This window comes from Macaca nemestrina, chromosome 19 (genome assembly GCF_043159975.1).
Source record: "Macaca nemestrina isolate mMacNem1 chromosome 19, mMacNem.hap1, whole genome shotgun sequence".
NCBI lineage: Eukaryota > Metazoa > Chordata > Mammalia > Primates > Cercopithecidae > Macaca > Macaca nemestrina.
In genome coordinates this window covers 23,183,111-23,200,602 of record NC_092143.1, presented here as the reverse complement: position 1 = coordinate 23,200,602, position 17,492 = coordinate 23,183,111, and the positions used below count along the sequence as shown (strand labels likewise).

Below are 17,492 nucleotides of genomic sequence, written 5' to 3'. Positions count from 1 at the left end.
ATCGTTGCTAACATTTGAAAAGTCAGAATTCTATGCAAGGGTCTGGGAGATTAACACAATTGAGCATAATAGCTCCTTTCAAACCATTTCCTAGGGACTAGGCTGCAAAAAGCCTTAAGCTTTAAGATGGCTTTCCAAATATATTTTATTTATTCAATGAAGAAAAAGACTATTTGAAGTTTCCATATTCCTTTCACATACAGACACTTCACTGAGCTTTAAGAGATGCATTCGTCTGTAGGCGCAAAATGAGTAATTCCCCAGCTTCTAGAAAATGCAATCAGTGCAAACATCTGAAATGTTAAAATGTTGTGCAAAATGTCTTTTGTAGAAATATAGGGAAAAAAAACCTGAAGTAAATATCATTTTAAACTGGTCTCAGCATTTATGTTTAAAAATGAATACATACTCATATGCTTAGTATCTGATGCATAGATCATCTCCGGACAGCAACGGCAGCTGCTTCTTGGGAGGGTAACTGAGGCCCTGAGAGATAACAGTGGGAGGGCGTTTGTTCACAGTGCATCCTTCCTCGGCTTTATATTTTGTACTGTGTGTATGTATTAATATTAATCTAACTTAATCTAACTACTTAATTTAATTAAACATGGCCTCTTCAATAAGCGAGTCAGCTCATCCATCCCAGTGGGGCAGATCTTTCTCCACCATCAGTACTGGATGCTGACCTTCTCCCTGGCCTGGACCTCAAGGATGCCATACAGCAAACTTCCCTGACTTCTTTTCACTCTGAGGACTAGGTGGGTGCTGTGCTGGCACTAAAAGGATACAATGAAAATAAGAGGCTGTCTCAGGGCAGTCTGCACAGGATGGCTAGCCCTCCCTTCCCAGGCTCCTGCCCTACTCGGCTTTCTCCAGAGACCAGAAGAGGCCTCTGCATATCTTATGTACCACTCTGGTCCTTTCCTTGTTGCCCCCACCCCTCTACCCTTGCCAACGTGTACTTCCTTCCTCAGGAACTCTGAGACACAATGAAAAAGGGAGAAGGTGAAATTCCCTCTTCCTCTGGGCTCTGGAGTACCAGAGAAATACATTGGGGCCACATCCTCTTCTGGAACACACTAGCAATATGACCTTGATAAAGTCAAGCTCACTGAGCCTGATTCTGAACTCTTGAAATGGTGGTGGTCTTTATATCCTCAGGGGAATGGAATAGAGATTGAGTGAGATCAGTTATGTAAAATGCCCAGCGTTATACTCAACACATAGCATGTGAGCAGTAAGTATTGGATGATATCATCGTCATCATTGGCAGTAGAAGCAATGGTAGTTCTCGCCGCCAAAACATGATTGTTTCAGCCTCGCAGGCCTGTACACATCTCCAGCTCTCTGTCCTGGGACTCACTTACATGCAGTGTGGATTAGTGGAAAGGGTGGGCTTTCCAGCCAGAGGCACTTTACCTTGAGCAAGTCCTTAACTTATTTTAATGTCAATTTCTTTAACTATAAAGTGCCCACTCATAGGAGTGGAGCAAAGATTATAGATAATATCTACAATGCCCTAGCACCTAAGTACCCTACATACCTTGGCTGTTTTGACTTTACTCCAAGGGGCTGATCTATTTACTGGCTCCTGTCACGCCTTGCCCTCTTCAGCCTCCACATCTTTGTTCAGTTCTCTTGCCCTGCCTGCCCCATCCTCTCTTTCCATCTCCATATCTGGAAACTTTCATGCTTCTGTTTCATCTGAGATTTTATGACACTTTATGTGACCACAGTGACTTTTCCCACCATTGAATTCATAGACTGCTTATCTTCTATAGGGAAAGAGAAGGTGCAAATCCAGAAGACCCCAAGGCCCTTCCTCTGAGTCCTCTGTTAGACTTATTAGAAACCAAGGTGCTTGGCAACAGCCATCAGAAAGGACTCCGGTCACATGCAGCCAAAGAGCAGCTCCTCAGTGGACTCCCTCTGAGTTCCCCACACGATTATCTCCGTGCTGTCTGGGAAGGGTCACTTGCCCTCCCGAAAGTCAACTCCCTAATGCCTTATTCAGGGGTGTCTCATAACATAAAATGGCCAATTGGTTCATTGATAAATTAAGGCACACTGGGGCCTCTAGCACATGGACAGGCTGGAGGGCCACGAGGCGCATCGGCTGACATCCACAGGAGCAGCTGGTGTCTCACCTCCCCACGGGCCTGGCTCCAGCTGCTTCGACATCCATTCAGTGCAAATCACATTGAGTCATTCCTCTCTGTGAACTTTAGATGGTTCTGAGCAGTGCTGCGAGAGGATCCTGAACAAGTCCTTATCATGTCCCACAGGCCCATCCTGATCTGACTCTAACTAGCTTTCTGGGCTCTTCTCTTACGGCAGTCACCTCCTACCTCTTGCTCTTCCCCAAGCCCACCATAATCTTTCCTGCTTCTAGTCTTCCCTTTACTTAGAATGGCCTTTCTAAACTTCTGTACATAGTGAATCCTACTCGTGCTTTAAAATCCAGCTCAAACGTTGCCCTCTAAGAAGAACTTTGCTAACCTCCCAGACAGAGTGTGTTGCCCAGTTTTCTCAGCAGTCCTCTGGCGTGAAGCTTTTCGCGTAGTACCTCTGTTATGTTTACATCCTTCTCCCCAAAAAGACCATAAGCATCGTGCATCGTGGGGTCAAGGATGATTTTATAACCCCTGAGTCTGCCAAGCATGGTGTCTGATAACCGACATTTCATGAATGATTAAAGAAAACAGAAATAAATGAATGAATAAACAATGCTGTTTTTGTTTTGTTTTGTTTGAGACAGCCTCATTCTATCACCCAGGCTGGAGTACAGTGGTGTGATCTCAGCTCACTGCAACCTCTGCCTCCTGGGTTCAAATGATTCTCCTTCTTCAGCCTCCTGAGTAGCTGGGATTACAGGGGCCCGCCACCACACTCGGCTAATTTTTGTATTTTTAGTAGAGACAGGGTTTCATCATGTTGGCCAGGCTGGTCTCAAACTCCTGACCTCAAGTGATCTGCCCACCTCTGCTTCCCAAAGGAACAATGTTGTTTCTAACAAAAGACACCAGCTTTCCTGGCCTTCCCACCTAAATGGTTCCTGGAAATTGATCTTGGCCAATATGGGTTGGTGAGGGGCTAGCCAGGGAGCTGAGTCATGTTTGCAAAAGGTGGGCACTCATGAGAGTGGAAGAAGGAAAGTAAGTTCCTATGTCTACAATAACACTCTCCTAGAAAACACTAAATCTGGGGCATTTTTCATTTCTGTGATGCTTATTTTCACTCTCCTATACTCTTGCACAGGGCTGATTTCCAGTGAAATTTGATAAGTGATATTTTGTAAAAATGTCCTGATTTTTAAAAATTATTAGATAGCTACAATCTCAGGCCTGAAAAATCCCTTATCCAGTAGCTACAGCTGTTTTTTGAAGCACCACCACCAAAATTATTTCCCTGGTAATTATTGAGCAATCTGTTTTCACCCATAAGCCTGGCACATGTAATAAGGATGACTGCCTGCCTGTTTATTTTCTGGCTAATTTGGTCCCTTTACATCATATGACCTTCAGTGGCCTGTATGCAATATGAAAATCATCCTCCTAGGACTTTCTTTAGAAGGTTCACAGAGATGTGCTAAGCATAAGTAAGACATCAGTTTTTAAATCCAGGCAAAGCAAACCCATATCAGATGTCTCAGGAAAGCCTGTAATGCTGTTTTTCTTTTTTTTTTTTCTTTTTTTTAAGTTATACTTTATGTTCTGGGGTACATGTGCACAACATGCAGATTTGTTACATATGTATACATGTGCCATGTTGGTGTGCTGCACCCATTAACTCATCAGTTACATTAGATATATCTCCTAATGCTATCCCTCCCCCCTCCCCCAACCCCACAACAGGCCTCAGTGTGTGATGTTCCCCTTCCTGTGTCCAAGTGATCTCATTGTTCAATTACCACCTATGAGTGAGAACATGCGGTGTTTGGTTTTCTGTCCTTGCGATAGTTTGCTCAGAATGATGGTTTCCAGCTGCATCCATGTCCCTACAAAGAACATGAACTCATCTTTTTTTATGGCTGCATAGTATTCCATGGTGTATACGTGCCACATTTTCTTGATTCAGTCTGTCATTGATGGACATTTGGGTTGGTTCCAAGTCTTTGCTATTGTGAATAGAGCCACAATAAACATACATGTGCATGTATCTTTATAGCAGCATGATTTATAATCTTTTGGGTATATACCCAGTAATGGGATGGCTGGGTCAAATAGTATTTCTAGTTCTAGATCCTTGAGGAATCGCCACACTGTCTTCCACAACGGTGGAACTAGTTTACAGTCCCACCAACAGTGTAAAGTGTTCCTATTTCTCCACATCCTCTCCAGCACCTGTTGTTTCCTGACTTTTTAATGATTGCCACTCTAACTGGTGTGAGATGGTATCTCATTGTGGTTTTGATTTGCACTTCTCTGATGACCAGCGATGATGAGCATTTTTTCATGTGTCTGTTGGCTGCATAAATTAAATGTCTTCTTTTGAGAAGTGTCTGTTCATATCCTTTGCCCGCTTTTTGATGGGGTTGTTCGTTTTTTTCTTGTAAATTTGTTTGAGTTCTTTGTAGGTTCTGGATATTAGCCCTTTGTCAGATGACTAGATTGCAAAAATTTTCTCCCATTCTGTAGGTTGCCTGTTCACTCTGATGGTAGTTCCTTTTGCTGTGCAGAAGTTCTTTAGTTTAACTAGATCCCATTTGTTAATTTTGGCTTTTGTTGCCATTGCTTTTGGTGTTTTAGACATGAAGTCCTTGCCCATGCCTATGTCCTGAATGGTATTGCCTAGGTTTTCTTCTAGGGTTTTTATGGTTTTAGGTCTAACATTTAAGTCTCTAATCCATCTTGAATTAATTTTTGTATAAGGAGTAAGTAAGGGATCCAGTTTCAGCTTTCTACTTATGGCTAGTCAGTTTTCCCAGCAGCATTTATTAAATACAGAATCCTTTCCCCATTTCTTGTTTTTGTCAGGTTTATCAAAGATCAGATGGTTGTAGATGTGTGGTATTATTTCTGAGGGCTCTGTTCTGTTCCATTGGTCTATATCTCTGTTTTGGTACCAGTACCATGCTGTTTTGTTTACTATAGCCTTGTAGTATAGTTTGAAGTCAGGTCGCGTGATGCCTCCAGCTTTGTTCTTTTGACTTAGGATTGTCTGGCAATGCGGGCTCTTTTATGGTTCCATATGAACTTTAAAGTAGTCTTTTCCAATTCTGTGAAGAAAGTCATTGGTAGCTTAATGGGGATGGCATTGAATCTATAAATTACCTTAGGCAGTAGGGCCATTTTCATGATTGTTATGCTGTTTTAAAAAGGGAACTGAAGAGTTTCTTGATCTTTGCTATTCTCTCCAAGAAAATATCTCACCCAAGTATGTCCTTTCCTACGCACTCTGTAGCAGGACATATACAGCGTCAGAGAAAAAGACACTAAAAACATACCCAAGCTGTTAGCTCATATTTATTAACTGCTTAATATAGGCCAGGGTGCAAGGCCTTTATATGCTTTGTTTAATCTTCCCCCAAACCCTGGGAGACTTTTATCCCAGTTATGCAGATGAGGAGACTGAAATACAGAGAAGTTGTAACTTACCCAAGGTCACCTGGCTATGTATGCCAGAGTAAACATTTATTGTAATTGATACATAATAATCATACATATATAGGTACATAGTGATATTTTGATACATACAATGTATAGTGATCCCATCAGGGTAATTCGCATATTTGTCATCTCAAACTTGTATCATTTCTTTGTTTTGGGGCATTCAATATCTTCTCTTCTAGGTATATGAAAATATATAATACATTATTGTAACTATAGTCATCCTATAGTGCCATAGAACACTAGAACTTATTCCTTCTATCCAGCTGTAATTTTGTATCCTTTAACAAATCTTTTATCCTCTCTTCCCCCTACACTTCCCAGCCTCTAGTATTCTCTGTTCTACTTTTTACTTCTTTGAGATCAGCGTTTTTAGCTTCTGTGTATGAGTGAGAACATGCGGTGTTTAACTTTCTGTTCCTGGCTTATTTTACTTAACATAATGTCCTCCAGGCTCATTCACGTTGCCGAGAATGACAGAATTTCATTCTTACTTATGGCTGAATGGGATTCCATTATGTATATATACCACATTTTCTGTATCCATTCATCTGCTGTTGAATACTTGGGTTGATCCATATCTTGGCTATTGTGAACAGTGTGGCAATAAACATGGTGGTAGATAACTCTTTGAAATACTGATTTCTGTTCCTTTGCATAAATGCCCAGTAATGGGACTACTGGATCTTATGATAGTTCAATTTGTAGTTTTTTCAGGTACGTCTGTACTGTTCTCCATAGTGGCTATACTAGTATGCATTCCCACCAACAGTGTATAAGAGTTCCCTTTTCTCTGCATCCTTGCCAACATATGTTATTTTTTGTGTTTTTGATAATACCCAGAGTATGCTTTTGAAGTCAGGTCTTTCTGACTCCAGAGTCTGAAGGTGTAACACTACCCCGGGTTGCCTCTCCATAGCATGTTCCCTGATTTCTTGTTCAAGAAGATTTTTTCTAATAGGTGTCATTCCTAGATGGCTCTCTTAAGATCTTACTCCCTTTTGGCATTTTACACCTTACTCATACAATCATTTAAAAAAAAATAGCAATTCAAAAAAATACAATTCAAGTGTTCATCATATCCAGGCATGCAAGCCTTTTCTAAATTTTTTTAAATAATAAAAAAGTCCCACGGAGGGAAGGAGACTATTTGTGTCCTTCTGACACACACTTTTAGATTTTGGTCAAAAAGTCTAGTGGGTGCAAAGTGACCCCCTTTGTCATTAGAAACAAATAGGAGCATTCTGTGTGCTACTGTCCACAACCACACAGATATGTTTCCCAAGGGAGCTCATCAGGTCTTCAAACATTTAGCAAGCATAACGTGTGTGAGAGACAGTATTGGAGAAGGAAGACAAGCCTTGCTCTGCAGAAGCTTACAATCCAGGAGCTCACCCCTTCAAGGAATTTACAGAACCCAGACAGATAATAACATTAGGTCCATGAAAGCCCACAGGGCAAGAAGTTCAGGAGAGAAAGAAGTCATAACCACCTTGGAAAAATCTCAACTTGTTTTATCAGAACTCAAAGGCCAATTTCTCACCCCTAGCTCTCTTCATTAGCGCTTATTGACCAGTATTAGGGAGTACTAAGCCAAGAGTAAGCTAGGGTGGCAGAGGCCATAAGCTAATTGCAAAGGACAGAGTTAAAAGAAACATGCGAGTTTCCCCTGAGCACCTAATTGCATGACTGAAAATGGATTAATTTGTATTTCTAATGGATATTAAAACAAGAAACATGTGAATATACTAAAACAAATTTAAGGTCAAGCAACGCAAAGTGTTAGTGCGTTTTCCTTCCACTCTCAGAGGCAGCCTCTCTTATTTGGTTCTTGGGCTCCTTCATAAAAAGATCTGCGTTTTTTAACGGCCTCGGCTTCTGGAAGGCTCAGGCCAGGCCCGAGGGATGGGTCTGAAGAGTGGGCAATGGAAAGTTAAACCAGGGCTGACTTCACCAGGCCGTCAAGTCAGGGGCAAGCACATTGTCCTTCCACTGGAAGACGGAAAGGGGAGAGGAAGGCAGGCCCTCCCTACTCACAGGTCACCTGGCAACTTTGCTAGGCACTACCCAACCTTTAGGGATAAGTGAAGTATGTCGTGGGCATAAAAGGCGGACAGGGGAGTCATTCTGGCAAATTCCAAGAAGGTTTTAAGGGCTCCCGAGGCAGGCAGGCCCAGTTGCTGTTTGGAACTTCCTTTAGGGTGGAGGGTCGGGGGGCAGAGGGCCAGGGCCCCCGCGTGAGGGGACATGCTTTTAAACAGCTGCCTTCCAAAAACCATTCTCCCTGCTTCTCTGAGAAGCACCCAGCTGTTGTTTATACTCTAGGACAGCAAATCCGGTTATTTGTCTCCCTATTCCGTGATATTATAAAGTAATGAATGGTCCATTAAACTAAGTTTGGGATCTCGTCTCCCTATAGCCACCTCGCCGGCACCCTCAGCCGGGGAGGCCGTAGGCGCGGGCTGCAGCCTGTCAGCCTCATTCCCCCTCCCTCCACCACCTCCCCCTACTCCCTCCCTCTCCTGCACCCCCTCCCCCCGGTTATTTGGGAGATTAGAGTTCATTAATTAAATCCTGTGCTTAGATCGAACTGTAACATTATTCCAATCACATTTATCTTGCAGGCGGCGGCAGAGATGGCAGCCTCGCTGGAAACGCGCGGGGGAGCCTGAGCCGGCTGCCGGGGACGCACGGCGCTGCGCGCTCCTTCGCCACGCCGCCGCGCAGCCCCTCCATCTTCCTGCTCGGCGCCCGGCCCCGCGCGCCCCTGCCTAGGGGGTCCCGCTGCTCTCTGGGGCTCCTGCGGGATCCAACCCCCGGCGCCTGTCGCCACCCCGCCCCCCCCCGGGTCCCCCTCCTCCGCCACGCGCGCGCGCACACACACACACACACACGCGCGAGCGCGCCAGCGAGCTGCTGGCCGCTCAATGGACCGATTTCCCCGGTTTCCCTGAACCCAGCCCAGCCCGGGATGAGAAATTGCAAAATGGCCCGGGTCGCCAGTGTGCTGGGGCTGGTCATGCTCAGCGTCGCCCTGCTGATTTTATCGCTCATCAGCTACGTGTCCCTGAAAAAGGAGAACATCTTCACCACTCCCAAGTACGCCAGCCCGGGGGCGCCCCGAATGTACATGTTCCACGCGGGATTCCGGTGAGTGCGGGCCTCTGTGTTAGCGCCCTCGGGAATTTGGTTGCTGGGGTGTTTGGGGAAGGGGAGACGTGGGGGAGGGGTGTTTTGGTTTCTCCGAGACTCTTTGGGCCAGATAACTGCGCGGTCTTTCCACTCCTCTCTCTAATTCTCCCTTCCCCCTCCCTGGTTTTTTTTTTTTTTTTTTTTTTTTTTTTTTTTTTTTTTTTTTTTTACCCCAAAGCCCCTAGAAGCCGTTGTCCAAATCGATGTGATTGCATTTCTCGTATTCTTTCTCAGCATCCCTTCCCTCATTTCAGAAATGGGGGCTGGGGGAGGCTTTCAGGAGGGTGAGGGTGGAGGGAAAGACGGTGTGTGTGTTCGGGAGGGGGTGGCGAGCGGAGATGGACTGGCGTGAGGGGAGCGCCCTCCCCGCGCCCTGTCCTCAGACTCCGCGGGCCGGGCCCGGGGCGGTGCGGGCGGTTTAATGGCGCAGGCGCCGGACTCCCCTCGCGCCCTCCTCCTCTCCTCCCCCAGCCCTATCAAAGGACACGCGGGTTTATTCTCAGGAAGCCCCTGGGGCGTTCTCCCTCGACCCTTTCCCTCGCTGCCACCGCCCCCACCCCCTTTCCGGGATTCCTGCATCCCCCGCCCCCTGCGGGAAGCCAGCCTCGGAAGGGCCGCCCACCCTCGCCAGGTCGGAGTCACCGCCAGGCGCTGGGCCGAACTGAGAAGGCGCCAGGCGCAGCTTGACGCAGCTCTGCGAGAGCCCCCGCCCCTACCTGTGACCCTGGGAACTCCCCCAGCGGGGCATCCTGACGGGCAGGTGACAACTACAAAGTGCCACCTGTGGTCGAAGCTGGGACCGAGGCGAGGAACCCAGAGGAGCCCCGCTTGGACCGAGGAGCGGAGTTGGCCGGCGGCCCCCGGGGACCCCCAGCCAAGTTATAGGAAGTGAAATCGGACGTGGGCTCGGGAAGGAAGAGGTTAAGGCAGGAACCACCCCCAGCCTTTCCCTGGGTGTCCGGTTTCCTCTGTCCTTTCTCCAAAAATCAATTCTCTGGGGCTGCAAGGGCGTAGCGGGTCAGGCTGGCGAGGCGGCCGCTGTCCGCGGTGCTGATTCCGTGGTCCTCGCAGCGCCGCGGGCTCCAGCCCTGCGCCCGGCGTGCGCCCTGCTCTCCGCATGACGGCCATTTTATGGTCTCTCCGGCACCCGGAGGGATGGACAATGCAGATGGGGTTCCCTAGTTTTCTTTCTTTCTCTCGGGTGTGTGTGGGAGCAGAGGGCGGACCAAATGAGAGGGGCTCCGGGGCGGAACGGAGCCCGCGCGCGTGCCAGCCGCCGCCGCCCCGGCCGCTGGACTTTAATGGCTACCTTGGCTTCCCTGAGCTGAGGCCAGCACGTTTGTCTGTGCTCATGCTCCTCTCCAGGTCACAATTTGCGCTGAAGTTTCTAGACCCGTCATTTGTGCCCATTACGAATTCTCTCACCCAGGAACTCCAAGAGAAACCTTCTAAGTGGACATTTAATCGGACAGCGTTTTTACTTCAAAGGTAGGATAGGAGGAAAAGATCCAAAAGGTGCTTTTAAGAATTCTAGAGCTCGAAACAAAACAAAACAAAAACAAGCAAATAAAAACATCTAAAACAACAAACATCTATACCCCCCACCCTCACCACCAGGTGTATCTGCATTGTTTTCTTGGCATGACTGCCCAAAACAATGATCAGGAACCTTCTCCTGAGTATGTAGTGTCCTGTCACAAAAAGGACACATCAGGACCAATTTGAATAGAAAAAAAAAAAAGGTATTTCACTTTGGCTTGATTGAGCACCATGATTTACAGGTAACAAGTCTGGCAAGTACTGCCAAAGCCATCTATTTTTCAAAAACAGACAAAAGTTGTTTAGTTGCAAAAAGACCACCCAATGCATTTTCATTCCGTCCCTGAAAAAAACTTGAAAAATAGAATAAAATGGTATTGTTTCATTGAAACACACAGAAAATGCCATAATCTGTCTCCATCACATTACTTGTGAAAATGCTGGCCCAAATGTATGTAGGTATTTAACTATGGTTTTGTTTTGGTTTTGCCTGTTTTCATTGTCTTTACAGCTTTACTTATTGTAAAGCTAACTAACTTAATTCATACTAATTGTAGCAGTTTCATTTTATACACATAAGATGGTTTTGGGGTTTTGTTTTTTTAGGTGGAAGGAAGAAGGATGAGATTTGTTAAAATGTATTTATTCTACTCAGTGATTCTGGTCTACTCTTAGCAAACCACAATAACTCATTACTCCTTCCTTCACGGTGGGATTATTGTACTGCTAAATGGGATGTGAGCCATCTAGTGTATTCATTAGAAGTGTGAATACTTATTTTACGAACCACGCTATTTAGGGAGTTGTGTTTTGGTCTTAGCATTTCTAGTATTGCTTGTTTTCTCTCTTTTACAAGTTTAATCTACGGGCAGAATTAAAACAAATTCAGTGGATATTCATGGTCTCATGAAAATACTGTTTAGATGAAAAGTCAACATACAGTCATATGATTAAGATTAACATTTTAAAAATACTTATGTTTAATTACAAATTAGTTCATGAAAATTGATCAATTCTAAAACTCTGGAAGTGTTTTTTTTTTTAATAATTGGGAGGGTTTTAATTCAATGTTAATTTTATGGACAACTCGGAAAATTTTTATGGGTAGAACACATTCTAGCTTTCCCCAGAACATGTTTCTAACTCAATAAAAAATATTCTTCCCACACTAGGCCATGTGACCCAAATGACCAGTCAGAAGAATATTTCTTTCTCAAAACTTCCCTCATTTTAATTAATTAGATAATCTTTAATTAAATTTTTTCCAGTAGCATTTAAAATCTGCCTTACTTTTTTAACAACTTGTAAGAATGGTACTGGTAACTTGGGAAATTTCAAAGATTTCAGTTGCTGTTGCCTCTGTTTTGAAGAATAAAGTCATTTTTAAAATAAAATTCCAAGCAATGTGATGATATGCAAAGCATTTCATTTCATTCCTGCTACATTTTAGGCAAAAGTTATAAGAAATTCAATGGGATTACTTAACATTGGAGAATCTAGCAGCAAGTAGCATGTTACTAGTCTCTCTTGAATATTTTAAATAGCTAAAATTTTAAGAAGAGATACTTAATTTTACTTAAAGCTCAATATGAAAGCAACCTGAAATTAGTTCTAAGTATCAATCTTGCCTTGTTTATGTAGTGAATTGTTAGAATATGGACGTAATTTCAGGATATATAATAGCCTTGTCTTCTAAGGATTAGATTTCTTCAACTAAATTGTGTTTCTATATAATCAAGTAGAAAAAACCCCCTGTTTCATTATTCAGAGGACCTTAATGAGATTATCATCTCATTTGTATTAAATATTCAGCTACACCCACTGCTATTACCATCTTCTTTTTCAATAATATATAGTGCTGTCCTGACTCATATCTATTTGGCTCTTATTTGGACACCAGTGATATTTGATACTCTTTGAGCACTGCAGTCCAGTAGCAAACAAGTAGACCCTACTTACAAACTCTGTGTTACTAATGTTTGTGCATTAATGTGAGCTATTTCAGGCCTGTGTAAATTGTCTCCCTGTATTTTCTGACATAGTTTGCCCTATACCTCCCTGCTGATCAAATAAGATACACTCTTCGTGTAGAGCAGAAAACCAAGGTATGGCAGCTAAAACTGTAAGTTACATTTACAAGCCTCAAAGAATACACCCAGAAACTGACTGAAAGATTAGAATATGCATAGATTGTGAAGCAGTCCTCCCTTCAAGGACCACAATTATGTATGTATAATCTTTTTTGGATTCAATGAGCCTAATATTCCCTCTGAATGAAATGTCAGCATAAGACGTAAGATGAAAAATCAATTCTTCTGAATGGAATGCTTTTCATGAATTTTTTTTTTATTTTAGGCAAGAAATTCTTCAGCATGTCGATGTAATAAAAAATTTTTCTTTGACCAAGAATAGTGTTCGGATTGGACAACTGATGCACTATGATTATTCCAGCCATAAATATGTTTTCTCTATTAGCAATAACTTCCGGTCACTGCTTCCAGATGTGTCACCCATTATGAACAAGCATTATAATATTTGTGCTGTGGTTGGAAATAGTGGGATCCTGACAGGGAGCCAGTGTGGACAAGAAATAGATAAATCAGATTTTGTTTTCCGTTGCAATTTCGCCCCTACGGAGGCTTTCCAAAGAGATGTTGGAAGAAAAACCAACCTTACCACCTTCAACCCCAGCATCCTGGAAAAATATTACAACAATCTCTTGACTATTCAGGACCGTAACAACTTTTTCCTCAGTTTAAAAAAGCTTGATGGGGCCATTCTTTGGATCCCTGCATTTTTCTTCCACACTTCAGCAACTGTGACCAGGACATTAGTTGACTTTTTTGTTGAACACAGAGGTCAATTAAAAGTCCAACTGGCTTGGCCGGGAAATATAATGCAACATGTCAACAGGTGTGTATATTTTATTGCATTTTACTCATATTCCACCAGATGGCAAATCAATGTTGTAATCTCTTGGGGGTGGGAGCCATCCAATTCATTAGTTGTTGTGGTGAGTTTAGTAGTAGTTAGAAGAAACTCATACCTTTTGTAATGAGTGAATGAATTAATCATTCTAGCTAAGAAGTTCCATCTACCCACAGCTGGTAACCAAGTGTCAGATGGAAGGATTGGTGCTTCATCAGTTTCCTGTCTCTTCTCTGTCTTCTCCCTTAGTAGGGCTATGGAGCGGTCATGGAAATCACCACAAATCAAGAATTTTCTCTAAATAGATAACTATATTCCAAGAATGCCAATGGCTAAATTAGAGACAAATCAAGTGTTTTTTTTTTTTAGAAACAATGAAGTTGATTTAAATTTATGTGTTTTGTAGATGTCCAAGGTTAGCAAAACACCTAGATAAATCATAAATTGCACAGTCTGCCTTTATAATCTGATATTTTAGGACAAAAACATGATAAAAGTATTCTATAAGCATATTGTTACCTCTTGGAATTTGATAGACAGATCAGTCAGAAATGCAATATTTTCATCTAGTCTGGTGATTTTCAATTCTGGTTGTATATATAATCACTTGAGAGCTTTAAAAATACTATTGTCTAGGCTCTGCCTCAAGAGATCCTAATGTAATTTATCTGGTGGGCAGGGAGGTGGAGACCAGGTACTTGGTATTTTTTAACAACTCCCCTGATGATCCCAATATGCAGTCAGAATTGAGAACCACTAGTCCAGGGCATTTTATAAAACAAGATTAATTGTAGAGTTTTTTTTCTTTTAACTCATCTGGAGAAAATTATCTCAACTTCAGTTTCCCCTATGTAAGTAGCCTCAGTGTCCTAACATAGCCCTAGATATTACTATAAGTTGGGGTGGGTTCTGGGACACCTGGTAAACAGAGAATTCTGAAGATCTTTGTTCCACAATAGATTTTCCCCATCTTGTAGCCTCCTAAGATGTAAGATCTGTTTAGTTGACCTCTCATAGGAGGAGGAATTACAGCCTAATAAACTGGTTTGTATCTCAGTGGTAGAGTGATGCCATAATTTATGGTCCAAACTGGAACTTTTTCTTTGAGAGAAAGAGGGTGCTATTAATAATTGCAACACAGATAACTGAAAAACTAGGACTGTCCTAGTTCCCCAGGATATATGGTCACCTTTTTAAGTGGTAATGTAGCCCAACTCCTAAGTTTAAAGATGAATCAATTAAGGTGCAAGGAGCAGAAGTTATTTACCCAGAGTCACTGACCTAAATGAGCAAGACCAGAGTTAGAAGTCAGGTCTCCTGCCGACCTGTCCCACGGTCTTTTGATCTCCTCATTTTGCTCCCCTTTTGTTCAGTTTAAGTTTGACTACACCGAAAGGGTTGTCAGAGTCATTCTAGCTCCTTAGACAGGAATATGAAAACCAAGATTGAACTTTTAAATCTCATCTGAAAGGGGGAAAGGTTCACCTTTGAAATCTTCAAATAGTGAATAAGAAACTACATGTGCTTAGAAACTTCCAGAAACTATCCTGTGTGGCTGCCTGCCACAAAAGTGGAGTTAATCATAATGTTTCACAGCCACTCAGGCCTCAAAAAAATACATAGGTTCAATGAAAACTGGAAGGAAATACAGTCCGCAGAAATCTGACTAATGAACAGTTTCATTCTGCCTGCATCTCCAATGATACACACACCACAGAGAAGCCTCAAATATTTGGTGGTGTCAGCAGGAAGGTTTCTGAGTATTAATATTATTTAAATGTGGAAGGACTAATAACTATAACTTATTATTTACATTTAATGTATCTTACACACTTTCTGAATTTAAAAAATTTAGCATGCCAGATTGTGGCATGCTGAAGATGGGCTTGGGAATCCCTAGTTAGAAGACAAAGAAGCAAGGAATACAATTTTTTACAAGAGAGAAGAAAAATAAGCCTCCACAGTCTTTCTAAACCCCGAATGAAGGGTTTATTTCTAGGTTTGAGAAAGGAAGGGACAGAGGAGTTTCCCTTAGATTAAACGACCTCCTTTACCCTAACCAAGAGCCCTTTATGTAAAAAAAGCACAGTCATTCTTTTTGGTGGCCTTCTGTTGTGTCACCGCTGAGTCAGAGCCACACCACTCTTTAGAAAAACCCAGGGGCAGCTTCAAAGGCCAGCTTCAAAGGTGTGCAAACAGTATGATCCCAGGAAATCCCACGCTCAGAAAGGCCCAACACTTAGCTTAATACTTTGCTCTTGCACTTCAAATTTTCAATACTTTTTGAACCAAGAGTCCAAATTTTTATTTCTTGCTGGATCTCACAAATTATGTAGCCAGTTGTTCCCAGAGGTTGTTTTTGGTTGCCCAAAAGATCATTTCAAAGCAAGCGCTATTTAAGTTACATTAACAAATCCACTACCCAGCCCAGTCAGATTGACCTTGCTGATTGAAACCTTCATCGCCGACCTTTGAATCCACATGTACTTATTGTTCCACAGGTACTGGAAAAACAAACATTTGTCACCTAAACGGCTGAGCACAGGTATTCTTATGTACACCCTTGCATCAGCAATATGTGAAGAGATCCACTTGTATGGATTTTGGCCTTTTGGATTTGACCCCAACACAAGGGAAGATCTTCCATACCATTACTATGACAAAAAAGGAACCAAATTTACCACCAAGTGGCAGGAGTCCCACCAGCTGCCTGCTGAGTTTCAGCTGCTGTACCGAATGCATGGGGAAGGGCTCACCAAGCTGACTCTGTCACACTGTGCCTAAGAACTCCGAACGGAAAGTGCCAAATGGCTGTTTAAAAAGTGCCCCAAATCAAATCGAATAGTCTTCAGAATAGAACCCTAGAGAATGTCTTATAAGGATTGTCTGCCATTTAAAAGGAAAGATGTCTTTTCTCTTTTGCACTGCTCTTTTAAGAGTTTTAGCAGATTTAGCAGGACAGATGCACTGAAGCCACATGGTTTAGACTTGATTGATAAAGGGAATGCTGCATTTGGAACTATGCTGCTAACGAAATGGTTTGAAGTATTTTCATGTTTGGATTTTAATAATAAACTGCCTCTCATTTTCATGAGGACTAGAGCTATAGTTTCTGCAGCTCTGCTCAGATAGTCCTCATAATCAGAGGCCTCGGGCCAACTGGGGCAGGATCTGTTTTGCTGGTGGGATCAGACTCTGAAAAATGGAAATGTAAAAAACTGGTTTGCATATCTCATCTTCTATCTATTTCCTTATCTCTGTCTCTGTCACCATCTCACTCCCTTTCTCTGCAACTAATCCCTGCCCTACCACCTTGCAGTTTAATAGTTTGCTAGGAATCCTATTGAATTCGCTTTGCTTGTATGTGTTGCATTTGTACTTGATGTGTTTAAGGTTCTGGGTAACTTTGATGCTTCATGTCAAAATGAGCAATCACGATGGACCCCCTTGTGATTCCTTTTTTTAAAAAAAAAAATGTCTCCGATGCAGTCCTCACCAGTCCATTCAGTCATTCTACAGCAGGATGGTTGGTCCCTCTGTGGTGAGTGGGATATAAGGCAGTGCATCTTTCATGATCACACAGAAAGCCTATGTTGTGGGTAGCATTGTGTCTCTTGACATAGGCATTGTTATGGCAAATAATAGCACTGTGGCCACATCTGTAAGGCCATTCCAGCCTAAGTTTAGTGCCTCCCATAATCCCAACCCATGCACTGGGCTGGGTGTGCTCTCAGAATATAGAGGCAATGAATTAGCTTAAGACCCTGAGACACATAAAGGAAAAGGAAGAAGAATATTTAGAAGTTGTTATGGAATTCTGTGTATCCCAAAGTGTGGTAACCGTGTTACCCATTCCAGCTGGGTTAAAGTGGAGGAGGAGCTTGGCCAGGCCAGGCTCCCAGGTGACTAGTGCTGAGGTGTGATCATTTTCCGTATCATTCTGTGCACCACCACCAATGCAGAACCATTTGTTCTCTTTGAGAACACTGTAGCACTGGATATTCCCTCTTTCCACTGAAGTCAGATCTATACAACTACAAATTAAGCACTTCAAAAGAAAAAGCCATTGTGCAGTGGCAAGAGTTGGAATCCAAGATTATGTAGACCTGCGATGAAGGAAGTAGCTGGCCATTGTCATTTTCTTTATTTCAGCCTTATGAGTAGAAATCAAATCATTCCCATCCCTGGCTTTTTACTGAGCATCACTTTGTTCTTCCAGTTCAG

The 17,492-nt window shown here is 42.9% G+C and overlaps 1 protein-coding gene across 1 annotated transcript; it reads left to right on the top strand.

Annotated features, from left to right (window-relative positions):
* Window positions 1–8,484: 8,484 nt before the first annotated feature.
* On the top strand, window positions 8,485–16,359 carry LOC105477086 (ST8 alpha-N-acetyl-neuraminide alpha-2,8-sialyltransferase 3). The gene is made up of 4 exons (XM_011733434.2): window positions 8,485–8,759; window positions 10,167–10,289; window positions 12,696–13,253; window positions 15,770–16,359. Exons 1-4 carry the CDS (start codon window positions 8,581–8,583, stop codon window positions 16,050–16,052), a joined length of 1,143 nt encoding a protein of 380 aa, XP_011731736.1. The 5' UTR covers window positions 8,485–8,580; the 3' UTR covers window positions 16,053–16,359.
* The last annotated feature ends 1,133 nt before the right edge of the window (window positions 16,360–17,492 follow it).